The sequence below is a fragment of the Rhopilema esculentum genome, chromosome 18, assembly GCF_057945365.1.
Source record: "Rhopilema esculentum isolate cy_ngs chromosome 18, ASM5794536v1, whole genome shotgun sequence".
Classification (NCBI taxonomy): Eukaryota; Metazoa; Cnidaria; class Scyphozoa; order Rhizostomeae; family Rhizostomatidae; genus Rhopilema; species Rhopilema esculentum.
This window is the reverse complement of record NC_142832.1, coordinates 1,660,677-1,678,583: the sequence shown is the minus strand read 5'-3', so window position 1 is coordinate 1,678,583 and position 17,907 is coordinate 1,660,677. Positions and strand designations below refer to the sequence as shown.

The 17,907-nt window shown below is 34.8% G+C and overlaps 2 protein-coding genes across 4 annotated transcripts; one reads left to right on the top strand and one right to left on the bottom strand.

Moving 5' to 3' along the window:
• Positions 1-1,441: 1,441 nt before the first annotated feature.
• Positions 1,442-17,152, top strand: LOC135696762 (protein XRP2). Of its 3 annotated transcripts, none has more exons than XM_065216266.2 (10): positions 1,442-1,669; positions 1,768-1,852; positions 6,297-6,414; positions 12,219-12,310; positions 12,735-12,791; positions 13,402-13,517; positions 14,401-14,633; positions 14,795-14,866; positions 15,021-15,120; positions 15,698-17,152. In XM_065216266.2, exons 2-10 carry the CDS (start codon positions 1,776-1,778, stop codon positions 15,865-15,867), a joined length of 1,035 nt encoding a protein of 344 aa, XP_065072338.2. In that variant the 5' UTR covers positions 1,442-1,669; positions 1,768-1,775; the 3' UTR covers positions 15,868-17,152. The 3 variants fall into 3 exon arrangements, with proteins under 3 accessions (XP_065072338.2, XP_065072337.2, XP_065072339.2); XM_065216265.2 differs by having other exon boundaries at positions 1,764-1,852; XM_065216267.2 differs by lacking the exons at positions 1,442-1,669; positions 1,768-1,852 and adding an exon at positions 3,902-4,214.
• LOC148958051 (uncharacterized) lies at positions 6,824-12,007 on the bottom strand. The gene has a single exon (XM_089113596.1). It carries the CDS (start codon positions 10,496-10,498, stop codon positions 7,838-7,840), a length of 2,661 nt encoding a protein of 886 aa, XP_088969722.1. The 5' UTR covers positions 10,499-12,007; the 3' UTR covers positions 6,824-7,837.
• Positions 17,153-17,907: the final 755 nt, after the last annotated feature.

Here is a 17,907-nt window from a genome sequence, read left to right as displayed (position 1 = left end):
ATAAGCAAACATTTTCTAAAAGGGGCGTTTGCCGGCGTTCAAGAGGGCGTGGCCTCAAACAAATTTCGGTCACATCCATTTCAGCCCCTTCACTTTTAGAGTAGTGCCTGCTTTGAAAATTTACTAAGAGTAGAGGCTAGACAAATCGTACAGAGTTATTTGAAAAACGAATGCAGACATTGTCTTTTTCTATGCAAAGGTGCCTGAAAATTTTCATAAATGAGAGTACGCTTTATATAACGATAATCAATCACCTTTAACCATGACTGAAGGATTCTGTATAACGTTCCTCCCCGGTTCGGTAAATTTGCTGCCTGAACACTAGTCTTCTATCTTACTTGGCATGGCCTTAACTTCATCTGTTGTGAGAAAGTTTTGATAAAAACCAGAGCCAGAGAAACCGGGGGAGGGGGTTGGGAGGCCATGGCCCCTCCACTATTCTACGGAGCAAAGTAATTTTTTAGGCAAAGGCGGAAATATATTTAGTTTACCATTCTGTAAGTAACTATGCTTAGAAATTGATAATGGGGATTTGGTCAAAAAATCAGTAATGGTCCATGTTGTACAGCGAGTAACAGCTTGGCTAAGGAAATGGATCGATAACCCTGATTCAGAATAATTTGGTGCCTGCCCCAAATGATGGAGATTTGCTTTCCTATGGCCTACATTTGGCTCCAAAGGACTATTTGTTGACAGAAAGTCGTTACAAAAGAGAGAAATCAGCTGTTGAAGAAAAATAAATTGCTGGAAAGAACATTTTTGAAAATATGAGAAACGAAGAATCGACTGATCATGGGGAAAGCTTCAAAATTGATTGTATCAGTAGTCCATTCCTACTAAGAAAGAGAAAATCTATACGTTATCATAAATTCTATCAAAACTCATTTGATCAGTCCAGTTTGAAAGGCTTTTGATTCAGACCCCTTTTTGCATGATCCATCAATTTTAGTTGACAGTGCTTCTAATGATAATTCAATGTTGATGTTTTTGTTAAAGCTTGATTCATCTATTTTCTCCTCCATTTCATTTTGGCTCCTTTTTAAATCTAAAAAAGCAAGGTCATGTACTTACATTACAATTAACAGGTTATTCCAAAATTTTGCATGACCTTTCCTATTACATAGTCAACATTACAATAGACAAAATTATGCGACACATTGATAAAGGAAAGCTTGAAAATATTTCCTCGGATTTTCCTTCAGCTAAAATTCATTTTAGATACAGTTTCTGGCCACCCCTTAGATACAATATGTCTAAAAATTTTCTTCCCTCCATCCATGGTGACGGCCTTTCCTAACACTCTATGTAGATAATTCAAGCTGATTTTATTCTTTTATTTAGCAAAAAAGTGTGGAGGCCATGGCCCCTGGTCCCTCCTGTTGCGCGGTCCCTGTAAATATATCAATTTCCTGACGACTCCGACAAAGAAGTACAATTTTCGAAATTTTTCTATAAACCTGTTGCTTTTAGGGCTTTACCCCCAACCCACAGCAACGCTTGTGTGGTATTTTGGGTAATCTGCATCCCCTGTATCTCCGATGCGTAACAGCAATCGGCAATGACTGTGCATGAGCATCGCTATGCAACCAAAATAAAGCCCCTTGGAAGACAACAACATGGCTTCTCATAATGGCGGAAAGTCTAGTGACGCGCTTTGATTTCCATTAACGTAAGTACCTACTTTTCTTAGTAATTTCTGTGTTACTTTATGATACCTTTCTATTCACAATAAAGATTTGATAAGTTTTTATTCTCATTCGTAGCCAGCAAGGCCAATGATTGACGAGGAATGCTCGTGCTGGCCTCCATTCAGCCTGCGTAGACTGGGTATTTATGGCGGCCAACCAACCGGGTATGATCCTTTTGACTTTCATTTTATACCCCGAAGGCCCTAAATGATATACTGACAAGCTTGAGCCAGAAACAGTAGCTTTTATCCACAACATAGCTTGTATTTGTTTGTTACATTTACTCTCTCGGCTTTTTTAAAATTTTGTCGGTAATATTAGAGGGAACGTTTCTTTCCGTGCTTTCTTGGTGTGTATTGCAGTTTATGTTCTGTTATGCAGCGAAAGACAATTGTGCATAAGATTGTAAATATTTAATTGAACGTAGCTTTTCAAATATATCACATGCGTTCAGGAATCTTATTGTGAAGTACTGAATAAATGAAGTGTATGGAGCAAATTTAATGAAGTACATTAAATGCCGTTATAAATTAGAATTAACCCAAGGTCTGGTTTGTCTTGCTGTAAATAATTTGATTTTTTGGTATATGGGGTAGTCCATTTTATATATGGGGAAGTCCATCCGCAATTATCAAAATTCAACCAAAAGTATCGAAAATTTTTTTACAGAACCAAAAGTAACAGGGAAAGTGGAGGCAGTTACCTCCTGGCCTTTGCCAAAATTTCTTTTTTTTGATATTGTGATAATGAATGTAGCTTTGAGTTTGAAGTTGTGCTTGAATACCATCGATCCTAAAAATCTAGAACCTAAAACCTATGAAAAGGTGCTGTTTCCAATCTATTGCACAAATTCACTCTGAAAACTGCAGGAAAACATTTGTTCCTTTTCCTAATCTGCCCTTATGTTAGGGTTTTACTGGAGCCTGAATTGCTACCCTTGGGTGATTAGGATCGTAAACTGTGCTCTAAATGTCATCTAGATGTGACACATTTGATCAACATTGTTTAATTTTGGGGTATCATGGAATGGGATGTCCTCATACATGGAAAATACTGATTGCATACTGATGTACTTCAAAAATTAGGAAATTGTATAGGAACTTGAAAGGAATGGCCACTATCAAGAAAATAAATTTGAAAGATGCCATGCCTCTCTAATTTCTACCATTGTTTCCAGCTGTATAAGGTGAAGGGTTGGTTGCAACCTTAAAAGCTGTTTTGGAACCTCCACATGTAAAAAGTCAAAATGACCTCCCAGGGCTTAAAACGATGTCAACCCATTTTAATTTTTTGCCCAAAGGTTCTTACAAACTTCCATCAATATATTGCAAGAGGGCTGTCCTCCTTGAAATTTAGATGAAACCAGGGCTGGCGAAACATATTTGAAAGTGGAGGGGCCAAATATGAAAGTCTTGAAAGGGCTTAGGTTAGGCTGATACCATGGTTGGCAGAAAGAAAAGTTTTAGGATTATTGTATTTTAGGGATGGCCAGAGACTCTATCTAAATGGATTTTGACTGAAGGAAAATCAGAGGCAATATATTTGTTCAATCAATATTGCTAGTTTTCCAAAATAGAAGAACTATCAACAAAAATGAAAACAAATTAAGCATAACTTGTACACTTGGGATATTGTTTTGTAACATCTGATCTTGAATTTTTCAAAAGAAAAGGTGCTTTTAACAAGAAATCTGGATTCTAAAACTTTCAAACTGCACTGGTCAAAAATAGTTTTAATAGAATTTATAATTGCACCTAGTTTCTTTCTTAGTAGGAATGGATTATCGATACAATCAAATTTTGAAGTTTTCTCGATGTTACTTTTATAGAACAAATCTGCCCATTCTTTCTTTCTCATGTCCTCAAAGATTTCATTTTCGTCAGTTTCTTTCCCTTCCACATCGCTAGCGATTTCTCTCTTTTTGTAATGTTCCTGAGAAATTTTTTGTTAACAAATAGACCTTGTGAGCCAAGTTTAGGCAATAGAAAAAACGAAACTCCTTCCATTTGTGCTGGCACCAAGTTATTCTGGATCAGGTTGCTCAATCTATTTCCTAACCTAAGCTGTTACTCGTTGCACCACTTAGGCAATGACCGATTTCTTTGATCTTATTCCCATATTCAAATTTGTCTTCTATGGTAAAGACATAGCAACCAAGCTAAAGCTTAAGGCATCTGTAAGGGATAACTATGCACAGTTACTTGCAGAATGATATACTATTTCCACTTTTGGCTAACATTTTCCTTGAGCTCTACAGAAAAATGGGGGGCCATGGCCTCCCCGGCCCCCACCCAGCTTTCGCCGGCCCTGGAAACCCCCCAAGCACAGAGCACAGCAGCCTCGATTTGTATGACTGCAGCCTCGATTTGATGTAAGACATTTCAAATTTTGTTTTGGGGTGGACGAATGGATTTAGTGTTGTTAACTGGTAACTAAGAATATCTTAGACGCAAATATGGGTTGTGTGCAGTCAAAACATGAGGAGGCTGACTCAGAATCTAAGAAGGAAGAAACCGTTTACAGCTGGTAAATTTCCAATGTTTATTTTTCAGTATACGATAGAAACGAGCCGCTTTTGTTGGTCCTGTTCCCGGTGTCTGGATTTCATGGCAGTTTTCGACGAGATCTCGGGAGTGTGCACATTTGAGTGTGCATCAAATTTCTCAGTGATTCTTGAGTGCGTGCATATTTTTTTCGGCACTTTTCCTGTTTACATCAATTTTACATCTCAGGGAATTGAGAGTTGAACTATGCACCTACCACTACCTTCAGTGGCAGTTACCCAAATTCTTTAAGGTTTGTCAGGTAAAGAGATGAGGGGGACAAGGGGGCAAATTTCCTAAGGACCTCGATGTCTAGGGAACCTCGCAAAGAGAGGAATTTCATTTTAAGAATATGATCAATCTGTTTATTGTTAAATGATAGTAATCAGTTTATAGAATGGAGGTAATAGTAAAACATGACAATGAAACAATTGAAACAAAGTGATATTGAAACAATTGCAAGAAAATGACTGCAAAGAATATTCTAAAGTGTATTTTAAGCTAATCTAGAGAACGGGATTGCAACAATTTTCTACTCATTTTTGCCCCAGGCCTACTGAAACTTTTGGCAGCCCTGATCTCAAGTGGATCACTCAATTTAGAATGACACACTTTTTCCAATCTCGGTCGCATACAAATTTAGAAAGACACTTTGCCATGTTTAAAAAAAACATTGTAATTTGAGCCACATCCAAAAACACATTCAAAGATTCCTGAGCGCATGCGTCCATCTTTCGTGTGTGCAAGCAAGTATGCAAATTTTTCAGGAGTGCAGCTGCCATGGAATCCATACTGATCATGTCCTGGCTCCAGTTTGCTAGGCCATACCATCTCAATTCCTTTTTCCATAAGATTTAATTTTGCTACAAAATAATACTTGCTTGTGATAGCTTGTAAGATTAATTCATGATTTTCTGAAATTAAGTGCTTCCCTAATTTCTGAACAACTACCTCATTTCATCCATATTATTTGTTCAATATCTGGATATCCTTTCTTTTCGTTTATTAAACTCTAAAGTAACTCATCTAACGTTTATAATTTCTTTTCGGGTACAGTCAACCAAGTTTGCTACATATACCAATTGAAAATTTATTCAAACATTTTGACCATAAATTTTTGTAGTAATTTTGAACAAAGAACATGCGCAGATGGCATATAACTGTAACTGCTTTTTTAACAAAGATCCTCGGACATATTGGAAAGATATCAGCAGTTTATGGTGAAATAGCCACAAGCCATGATGCTGATTATACATTAAATACCAGCACTTTTCAGAAAGCAGCATTGTAGGGTATAAATTTTGCTCTCTGGAAATTCAGATCCATATTTTGTTATAGATAGGTGCAATAATTTACTAAAATGTTATGTAAACCAAATGGCAGGTGTTGATTCATAATTTTGGGTTGAAATTTATCAGTTGGACAAAAAGTAGTTTTCAATATTTCCTGTTTAAGACATACAACTGCTGAGGGAATAAGCTAAGGAACATTTTCATAATTTCAAAGAGAAAACTCCTTTCATATCCCAGACTGCAAAGTGAGGTTGTTTCCAACATGATCGCGCAAATAATCATTTCAGCCATGTTTTTGATGTACACAAACCTCCTTTTTTCAGTCATGCAAGCATAAGTTTCTAACTGCAACTGAATGAACCTTATAGCCTAAATTGCTAAATTGAATCTTATAGCCTAAATTAAATCTATACAGCATACATTATCTGTTTTTAACTTGTACTACTTAGACAATCTTGCTACCTTACCACAGGAGCCACGGGGGGGGGATGGAATGGGGCGGACCAGAAAGTTGGTCCTTGAAATTCTTGCAAACCTGATGAGAAAACTTCAGGAGGGGGGGGGATATGTACGTTATCTAGATCATCACATGTAAATGACATTTCTTTGGAGACAACAGGCGTTTTCTCCAGAAGAAAAAGTTTCAAACATGGAAAAGAGCGTGGTCCAAAAGGGCATTTTCCCTGACACACTTTTTGTCCCCCCCCCCACTTATCAAAGGGTTGAGCCGCCACTGACAGAGTTTATTCATAGTGAGAAAATCATATTTTTAGGGACAGACCTGGAAGGCCAGATCCTGCTGATTTTACAATCGAAAATCAAGATGGGACAGTGACAGGTCGACTCCCAGGAAAAATTGATGGGCAACAGTTTATCATAAAAAATTGCAAAGTAAGTTATACTATTTCTTCAGTTTTAAAAACCAAAAAATGCAATTTTGAAAAAAACATGTTAGATAGTTAGATATTTCAAGACATTACAAAATAATCTGACTTATTCAATATATGTTGTTTTGAACTTATGAAAAACAGATAGCACTATAGAGCAAAGAATTTAATTATGTCAGCTTAAGTATATACAGAATAGATATATCAATAAATAATGGATGTACAGCATCTAAAATTATTTGTAGGTGCATTTCATAAGATGGTCTTTGAAATAGAAAATATAGCATTATCTTGGTTTTGTTGCATATGTCCAAACTTTGTGGTGTTTTTTGTCATAAAGGATTTCAAAAAATATGTGACTTGGTCATGTAATGAACTTATAAAGCACAACTGTCACAATTAGCGATATATACCATACCCAAAATTGGACAATGAATTTTGGCCCAAGTTATGAAGTATCTCTCTGTGACCCAACTATTGCAAGCAAATTTAAGGGATTTTAAGTCTTAGAATTTATCTTGGTGACGCACAGATATTGTGATTGTCCTTTAACAGTCAACTTAATTAATTTTGTGTTATACTTATCATATTGACGGGTCATTCCATGTCAAATCAACACAGCCTTCACTTCTGTGAAACCCATGTACTCAGATTGATTCATAACTTTGGTCAGGTAGTCCCTTTTATAGTTTGAAAATACACAGAAAATTTCAGCTCAGTACCTTGTATTGTTTCCAAGTTATGAGATGTTACATATTGATGACCACACCCTTATGCGAAGAAAGCCACCGCCCATTTTTTACAAGAAATGGCTGTAGAATAATGGTCTGCAATCAAGTACTATACTTAAGATCCTGTTGAAATTATGCAATCTGATGGAACTTGCTATGGAGATTCCAAATATCACATGCAAAATTCTGTAAACCTCACAGTTATCATTCTACAGCTGATTTAAATTGAAATAGTTGGTTAAAATTTTTTCGCAAACATTGCATTCTTTAAGTGTAAATAGCCAAAATGGGTCCAAACAGATCATAATGAAATTTGACATGAATCAAGTTGACATTATGCTTAAACAGACTATGAAGTTTGGTGATGGTGTTCTGTGTGCTTTTAAAGATACAAAGGGTTTAAAAAATAGGTTTATTGTGTTTTTTGTGCACAGACGCTGACATACTGCTATGTTTCAAATACACATAATTAGCATTATTACTTGGTCTTGACCTGAAAATTCAGAATCAAAGTGTAAGAGAAATATCATAAATACAGACAACTCATTTATATCCAGAAACTCTGGAGTCATGAATTTTGTGCTAACAGAAAAAAGGATTTTGTAATAGAGCCCCTTTTAAGCCTACACGGTGAATAATAAAATAAGGTTTAAATGCTAAGCAATAATTGAAATGTTTTTAGATACAAAAAGGTTTTTAGATGTTCTTGAGAAGTTTCGACAATATCTTTTCATCATCATTGCTCAACTTGTATTGCCTTCCAGTGGACGTAGACAGAACCTGCAGATTTTGAATGACTTGTTCATCTGGTAACCAGCAAGTGTCTTCTCTCTCTGGCCAAAAATATGACCTTGCGGGACATTTAGGATGGAGAAATCTAACCTTCACTTCACTGTCACCTTTATTTGTTTCTTCAATGAAGCCAACCCAGTACTGGAGATCATATTTACAAATTACAAAAGAGTTTATTGAAGTTGAAACCTTTCTGAAGCCAAAATTTATAAGAAAATCGAATTTTGATGAAAATTCTTTATCTGAGGATGTTAGCTTTGTTCCAATGCATGTCTTGGACAAAGGAAAAATATAATGATATGACCTTGTTCCAGGTACAGTTTTAGCCATTTCAAATCTTGGTTTCAATTCTTGTCGAACTACATCTGAATTCTCCTTTTCCACAAATAAAAACTTTATCCCATTAACCTCACTTTGGCAGAAATGAAACAGTTGATTCGCTGTTAAAATTTGGTTATCATATGCTCTTTGCAAGCTTGCTCTTGTTGCAATTCTTTTAACTGTGCCACCCAGTCCATCGCAAGCTGACTTGCCATGACTTGTTGCAAAGAATGACCAACAGCATGTGGAACCAAAATCTGAATAGTGATGGCAAATATTTACAAAATTTTTGCAGTTCTTATACTGAGCTGCACAACCGTCTGAAAAGTATTCAATTCTATTAAAGTTTGTTTTTTGTGCTTTTATGTATTTGACTGTTTCTTGAATTATAAAATACACCAGGCCAACATCATGATCTAGATCATCAGAGATAAAACACAAGGATTCAGATACCAAATCAAGATTTTCTTTGGTGTAAAGAACAACAGGGTGCAATGTGCATTGTGATTTATTCCAATGGAATCCTTGTACTTCGTCTTGAACAATAAATTGATAGTTTTCAGCAAAATCAAGAATAGCAATTACTTCATCTTCTTTCAAATTTGTTTTTCTTTCCTTTAGATATTCAGCCTGTTTTTTTGCAATGAAGGAATGCTTTGTGATGTTATCAAGCTTTTCCACAAGTAAATCAATAAAATCATCAACAGTAGCTGTTTGTTTAATCATTTCAGTTCTGTCAGTACTGCACCATTGATTAAAAATTATTTGCTCCTCTTCAGAAAAATCATCTCTTTGCAATCCAGCTACCTGCTCACTGTCCTTATCTGTCTCTGCTTCACACATCATGGTGTCACTGTTGTAACTGTCTTCTTCGAATTCTCCTTTTAATGTTCTTATCAGGTAATCTTTTAAACATCTTGTTCCTGGACAATTAACACACCGATGTATCATACACTCCCTGTTGTTTCTGTTGCACACAATCATTTCAATAAGTTCATGATAAGATTGTTCCAGATCTACTGCCTTCAGTAGCAGCTTTACATTCTGATGAATTGAACAAACACAGACTGAGTGAGCACCTGAAGACCCAACTGTGACACACCACTTGGGTCTCAACATGCAGAACTTGGAGAACCCTATCTTTACCTCTGGAAACTTAGTTTTAAAGACCGCATAAAGTTCATTCAGATTCATCATGATCAGTCTTTTTTGTCGATGTACCCCTCGTGAAATGCTAACGTAATCTTTCTTTCCTGGCATCTGCCGACTAAACTCATCATCCAAGTAAAAGTCTTCAACAAGCTGGATAATTTCAGTTGGTAAACATTTCCCCCTCTTCGTTTGTGGTTCTGATAAGATGCCCTTCTCTTTTCTTAATTTAAATGCACTTCTAACTAGATAATTTGATACATTGAAAAAGTCAGCAGTCTTCCGTATTGACCAAGATTTTGGTGTCAGGGTCAAAATTTTTATTATTTCTTTTCGAGATGAGGCCCTTATCTTCTCTTTCATTAGAAAAAGCAAGACATCAAAATCTTTTGCTTTCTGTTCAGTTTCGGTTAGTGTCTTTTCCTCCTCTGAACTTAGATCCAATTCTCTAGGCTCGACATCTATAGCCTTTGCCATTGTAATTTGCAGATCCAGCTGTTTTTGTCTGAATCTAGATTGAACCTGAGCTATCTTTCTCTTTCCGTGGGCAACTCTTGAATGAGATGCGACAGCATGTAATTTTAAAGGGCTGATGTCTTCTTCAATTAGAGATGAATTCAAGATCTCTCTGTTTCTGTCACCATCTAAATTTGCTTCAAAGTCAAGTACCTCTTCATCCGAATGTGGCAGAGCTTCTTCATGTTCATCAATCAATGTTTCATTAATATCTTTACGGCAGCTGGGACAAATTTTCTTGCCTGGAACAATTGATATTTTCCTCTCTTTGAGTTTTTTTGCCATCTCTAAAGTGACCTCACGCAATGACCCTTTTCCTTTATGGCTGTCTTTTTCCAAAGGGTTGCAGCATTTTTTTTGCCCAAGGTGGAACTTGTTGAGCAGCTTTTGTTCATGGTGTAGACATATGTTATGGCCTGTTATATTTTCAACAAAATTCGTTCGTAAGATAAGAGTCTCCTTTGAAATATCATCAAGAGTATCAATTTCTTTTAAACCTTTCAACTTGATAAATGTAAGCTTATGACAGGGGTCCTTCAGATGATACCCAATTGAGCAGGTTTCCTTTGAAGCTTCCATTTAATTCAATATGCAGTGTTAAAACTGGCCAAAATTTACCATAGTTTGCTGTTTCCACTTCTCAGAATCTGACTTTATGACTTAGCAAGCATGGGTTTTATAGTTTCAGGCAGCTAAATTTAGGTATAATTACATCATAACACATGACACATGACACCTTCAGATCTGAAACTAAACTTGGCCATTGCATCATTTCCATATAAATTCTAACAAAATGTGACAAATTCATGCCCTGACTTGCCTCTCAGCTTGCTTCTCATCAATAGCTGTCAACAATCCATTCATCCTATGGGTATGACATCACACCCCATTTCCTCTTGTAAATAATCTGCCTAGCAACAATGTTTACATAAAACAGGGCACCCTTTTACAATACTGGTAAGTTCCTGTGATAAAATTTATCAGATTAGTTTATGCATTGATATTGTACCAAAACAGGCAAGGTGGCACAGGGAATTCCAATAAGTTTTCTATGATTTTATTTATCTGTTTCCTTTTCAACGTGTGTTGTATTCTCTGAATATCCTGTTTGAGTAGATTAGCCATAGGCTAGTTTATTGCAAAGCTGAGAGAGTGAAATTGTTTCTTACATGATAATAGTAACATTAATGATGAAGACAAGCCATATCCAAATTCAAAGCTTTCTACAATACCATCTGTACCCCCCTTTTAATTGTTTGTTGTAGGAAAAAATATGGACAGACCCTGAACTTTCATACACAAATATATGTGAATTATGCTTGTTATTCATTTCTATTCTTTGTAAATCTACACAAGGAAAACTAAGCCATATTTTACAGGGTCATCCTACCCTCTTTATACTTTTATTATTGGGGTTCTGCTTGCTTTAAAGCTACAACAAAATATGCCTCTTAATAACTGAGATATAAATATAAAGTAGTGCTAATTATTATGTGTATTTGAAACATAGCAGTATGTCAGCGTCTGTGCACAAAAAACACAATAAACCTATTTTTTAAACCCTTTGTATCTTTAAAAGCACACAGAACACCATCACCAAACTTCATAGTCTGTTTAAGCATAATGTCAACTTGATTCATGTCAAATTTCATTATGATCTGTTTGGACCCATTTTGGCTATTTACACTTAAAGAATGCAATGTTTGCGAAAAAATTTTAACCAACTATTTCAATTTAAATCAGCTGTAGAATGATAACTGTGAGGTTTACAGAATTTTGCATGTGATATTTGGAATCTCCATAGCAAGTTCCATCAGATTGCATAATTTCAACAGGATCTTAAGTATAGTACTTGATTGCAGACCATTATTCTACAGCCATTTCTTGTAAAAAATGGGCGGTGGCTTTCTTCGCATAAGGGTGTGGTCATCAATATGTAACATCTCATAACTCGGAAACAATACAAGGTACTGAGCTGAAATTTTCTGTGTATTTTCAAACTATAAAAGGGACTACCTGACCAAAGTTATGAATCAATCTGAGTACATGGGTGTCATACCTGTGTTGATTTGACATGGAATACCCCTGACCCCAGTAAATTTTTCATTACATTTTTGCTCAGCTCCTTGTGATGTTGGCTATTTTTGGTGTCAACTTGAGTCTGTTTCTTGAAGAGAATTATAACTATATGACAAATGGCTCATATAAGCCATGTATTTGCTTGCATTAAAACATTAATAATTGGTCGTAGGGTTATTTCCAATTGAAATTAATGTTATACCTTCATTTGTCATTGCAGGATAGTCAAATATATCTTTTTGACCATTCAGCTACAATAACTGTTGATGACTGTGAAAGGTGTAAATTTGTCTTTGGGCCAATCAAAGGAAGGTATGTACATGTGACTTATATAAATAGTACACCATATTGCCCATAGAATCTATTATCATACAGTCAGCCAACTGAATCATGACCTTAGCAGAATGACAAGATTGCAAATTTCATATTTGGTTTTCACATAACTTTGTAAATTTTTGTAACTTTGTTGATTTTAATTTGTTACAAACTAATTTTTGGCATGTTAAAATTTACTAAAAATATAAACATGTCATAATAAAATATAAATATAAAATTTACTAAAATTTACTTTGTCAAATAATTTTAGGATGTAACCTAGAAAGCTTTTGCTTGCAAAATTTTTTCAAAAATATGATATAAGCATTATCTACCTACTATAATAATAAACTGGTATTTTAGATTTGACCAAATGAATATACTTGGATAGCATAAAAATCTCTAATCTTTATAATTTCAGCATCTTTTTTCGAAATTGCAAAGACTGTCAAGTACTTGTTGCCTGTCAGCAGTTTAGGTATGAGTGATCTGCTATTTGAATATGTTGATTATTATGAAAATGAAGTGTTGATTATTGACCATACTACTTTGCAAGTTTACCAATGTCTGGTATTAAATGCATAATTATTGCGATTGAAATGAAAAATAGATATTTTGCAATTGAAATTTCAAGGCTGTTTCCAATAGACAAACAAAGTGACTTAAACAAAGTCCTGTTGCTCCAATCATGACATTTTTTTCAATATGCCCATTAAGATTATTGCTGCCTTTTTATGCTATGAAGAAAATTCATGATCAATGAAAAACAGAATGATTGAAATTTAAGATAAGTTAAATTTTGGATCAGAGGCTTTTTGGAAGTAAATCTTTCCACCACAGTGTACAAGTTGTATCAAGAACTGTCAGCAATTAGAAAAGCACACATTCAAGTATGGATAGGAAGCCAGTAACTTTTCCTGCCCAAAAGCCGCATATGTTATAAGAAGACATTGCCAGCAAGTAATGAAATGCCAGAGAATGATGCCAGTTGTTTGTTTTTATTAACACTACAGAATATAGAGAGGTGTATTGTGTTCAAATTCTATTTTAAACTTTTTAACTTGAATTTGGCTTTCTCATTAAAACAGGACAAGAGATTGCAAGAAACTAGACATCTTCTTGCATTGTGTCAGCCAGCCAATTATTGAAGCATCAACAGGAATGAAGTTTGCCTGTTACCAGTATGCCTATCCAGAACTCAAAGGTTTGTGCTTTCTGTTTGTGGATTGAAAATGAATTTTGAACGAAGAAATCTTTAAAATAAAACAAAAAACCTTTAATAACAAGTAAATGGTTGACCACTGTCTTATAGAGAACTGCAACTTAAATTTTAAAAGGTTTGGAACCGGGGGATTTACAGATTGACAAACCTGGAATCTTTGCTAATACTGTTCTAGAGAGAAAATCATGTCTCTCTGCATACCTGAGATTTTTTAACTCTTATATACAAAGACTCCAAACTGAAGATACAAAACTACCTTGCTACACATTTTTTTGTAAAATACATTCAAAAATGAATTGATATTTCACTTTGCAATATTTCTCTTTGTTTCATAATAATTTCCACTGCCATTGGCCCAAAGATAAGTTTTAGAGTTTTAGAAAATTTAAGATTAATCTTTGTCAAAAGTCTAGACAATTTTTAATAAGTAAAAAGAACTGGCTTGAGCCAAAAGTTTATTGCAACAAACAACTTGTGAACATACCTTATCTAGAATCTTCGCAGCCTCAAACAACTTGTGAACAGACCTTATCTAGAACCTTTTGTCTATAAAATGTGTATTTTGTATTATTTTTCATATTCTATTAATCACACATTCTTTGAGTAGCATCCTTCGAGATTTTAACATTAAGCAACTTTTTATTTCCTCAATAAAATATACAAAGAGAATAATCATATTTGAATGAACGATGTGAAACTTCATGGAACTGTGAACGGATTGTTTTGCCTCGTAAAATTTATATTTTGTCTTTGTATGATGTTGGCAAATGAACAAACAATAGTTTACCCTCACTTCAGCCTCAAATTATCCAAACTTTTATTTTTATCAAGAGAATACATTGGGATGTAACAATTTTAATTGCAGACCAGTTCCAGAAGGCAGGTTTAAGCTTGTTTAGTAACAACTGGTTCAATATACATGACTTTACGCCAGTTGCTGGTGAAGCCAACTGGTCTCTTCTGCCAGAGACAGCCACTGTAGATCACTATGTCCCATTTCCAAATACTGAGGAATTCAATTCAGTTAACGTTTCAAGCAACGCAGATGAATTTGTAGTGCCTGTAACCAGAGGTTCCAGGGAAAAGAAGTATGATGAAGTAAGTTATTTTCATTTTTTTTTATTGTTTCCAATGTAAGACTGGCTGGATCTGTTTTAAGGGTAGCACTGCTAAATGTTGGCTTAGTTTTCAGGTTTTATATAGAATTATGGGCTGCTGTTTTTCTTCCTTCCCTTTAATCTTTTCCATATGTTTTCTAGTCTTGCTTGCTGCTATTTTTCGGAAATGCAATCACAAGATGTATGGAATTCACCAATGAGTTGAAGAAAAAGGTAACAATTTATTTTGAACTATTGCAAAAATTTTCGATTTGTTACCATATTTTAATGCCTTTTTCTAAAACCTAACTGTTGGCTTCTCCATGTATTTTCAATTCTGATATTTACTCAAGCTTTCATCAACTGACATGAATTTATTTTTTTCCAGGCAACGTTTGATATTGTGCAAACTAAAGAAGTAAAGATGACCGCAGAAGATGCTAGTCGCATTCTTCGAAATGAAAATTTTGCCGACGCTGTAGCTCAAGGTATGATCAATTCATATAACAGTTCTTACTGGTTTGGTTTTCGATCATTATCCAAAGAAATTATGCTGTTCCTATTTTATACAAGCTTCACTGTAATTGATTCTTTAAAAGGCGTATGACAGCATGCCTGCTGTCTCTATGAAAGGACCAATATGAAAGGGTTCTAAATTTGGAAAAATGTTAGTTACAAGACTAATTGTTTTATCACCAGAAGTGATAGAAGGAACATATTGTTTTATTCAAATTTTTGACTCAGATGCAGCTTTTTCGAGACAGCCTCATGAAAAGTCCAAACTTTGTTTTAACGGGAAGGCCTGTACGAAATCAGAAATTGTTTTTCGTAGCTGTATTACTAGACCATCTAGAGATCATGTCTGCTATAAATTTTTTTAAGAAATTACCACTCCACCCCTACTTCACCCCCTCTTTACCCCTCATAAATTTTTAAAACAGTATATATTGAATAATTGTATCAACTGAAATTGGCATTTCTCCAAAGTATGAGCATTTCTTTTTTATGTAGACCCTCAAATTTAATGTTTTTGCTGCTCCTACCATGTTATTATCATTTTCTTAGGGCCGGCCGTTGGTGTTGAAGTGAATGGAGAAAATATGATCCAAGCTTGCTTAGATGTTCGGTCAGACATGCGCATTGAAGAGACGGTATTGCATATTTCAGGAAATAAAGATGAAGCACAAAGGGAGATAGATGCCTTTTATAACTTCGTTGATATTACAATGTCATAAAGAACCTTAGAGCGCGGGATGGTTTGTGATGTGAATTTTGCTTTGAATCCGATCCTTGAGTCTACCTAAAGCAAAAATGCTTCTTTTGTCTTGGTTAAAGAAATCCTTGATTTTTAAACGCAGTGCTTTTAGAAACTGGATTTTCCTTTTCTGTTCCAAGTGTGGTAGACCATCTCTAGGGTGCCATGTTTTAATAATAGATTCGTTTTGCCATAAAACTGTGTTGATTATAAAAGATAGCCAGTAGTACAAGTATTTATATATGTAATCCCTGGTTCATTACAATTTGTGAAAAGCTCACACCTACACTATCTCATTGCCAAAATGCATGGATTCAGCTCCCTACAGACTCTCTAAAATCCGTAAACCTTGTCTTGCGATTAAATTCCCTAATTTTGCTTTCGTATGCTAGAAGGCCTAGCCGGTAATTTCCGTTTAGTTATACCAATGTTTTATTTATAAAGATGACCACATTTTATATATAACGATACTTTTAAGATTTACAGCATTCATTGCTATAAGATGGCATTGACACCTTATAAAAGTGTATTTATGCATTTTGCGAGCGAATATGCTTGTAAAATTACTGCTGTTGCTAAATTAAGAGTTTGTCCGATTCTTCAACATCCGTTTTGAAATTGTGTGCGTCTTTATCTAATGTGGATTTCTAGTCAAGTACATAAATTTTAGTAATTTCATTTATATTATCTTTGTTTTAATACCCATTTAATTGCCCATACTACAGAAGAGGTTTCGCCTTTTTTGCATATGAATAAAAATTACATTTTTGAAAGTTTTATCCTTCACCCTATCTTATATGAATAAAGTTACATTTTTGAAAGTTTTATCCTTCACCCTATCTTATATGAATAAAGTTACATTTTTGAAAGTTTTATCCTTCACCCTATCTTATATGAATAAAGTTACATTTTTGAAAGTTTTATCCTTCACCCTATCTTATATGAATAAAGTTACATTTTTGAAAGTTTTATCCTTCACCCTATCTTATATGAATAAAGTTACATTTTTGAAAGTTTTATCCTTCACCCTATCTCATCAAGTACTGACTTTAAGTTTTGAGTGTGCCCTTTCTTAAAAGTGACTTTTTAATAAATCGCTTATTAGCATTTTCTGCATAATGCTGTCTCTTGGTAGAAGATGCTATGCTAGCCGTTTGTAAATTTACAATTAGAAACTGTGGTGTATAAATTCTTAGTTCATTAAGGGATTGATAGTAACTAATAACTTGTTGTAATTATTCAACAAACAACTTTAATGTAGATTAGATTTTCGATTGATTTTTTCAGCCTTCTTTTAAATCGGTGAACTTTGTGAACTGTTAGGCATCTTCTCGTATAGACGAAGAGGTTAGTTCCCATCTCAGTCTGAATTGCAGCTACAGCGATTCACGTTTCACGACAACTGTCTTTTGGACCAACCTTTAGAAGTTTGCTGCCACGTCAAATCGGCAAGGGCTTGCACAATCACAATCACATCAAAACCAAAGAGGTATCGAGTTTAGGGATAATTTATGCAATTTTTTTTATAATTCACGGATAATTTTGTAGACGACTTAGATACAATTCAGATAAGATTTTAGGATAATTTATTAATAAAAAAGTCACGAGTCTATAGAGAAAAAAATTTCCAAAAGCGAATTTTCATAATATTGATTTGAATATGAAAAGGCTTGAGTCTTTTCTGTATAGATTTTTCATTTCAGTTTCCGAATACCCCCATCTTTGCTGCCCCTTTTTTCAAGGCAATGCGGATTGTTAAGTGCCCATTTCTCTAACCCAGATCTGACACTTATTGCCCCTTCTTATCCGTTTCCCTTCAACTTTGAAATGTTCCAATATCTATGTAAAGCTTGAGGTATTTTCTATAGAAAATTTTTCTTTTACCTGATGGTCGCATTTAGCGAGTCGGGGAAACAACTTAGTCCTGTTATATACACCAAAAACGTATACAGCTCTACCTATAAGACGGCATCGAGCACTTAATGTTAGACAGTAAACAGTAACTTTCATTAAATTATTA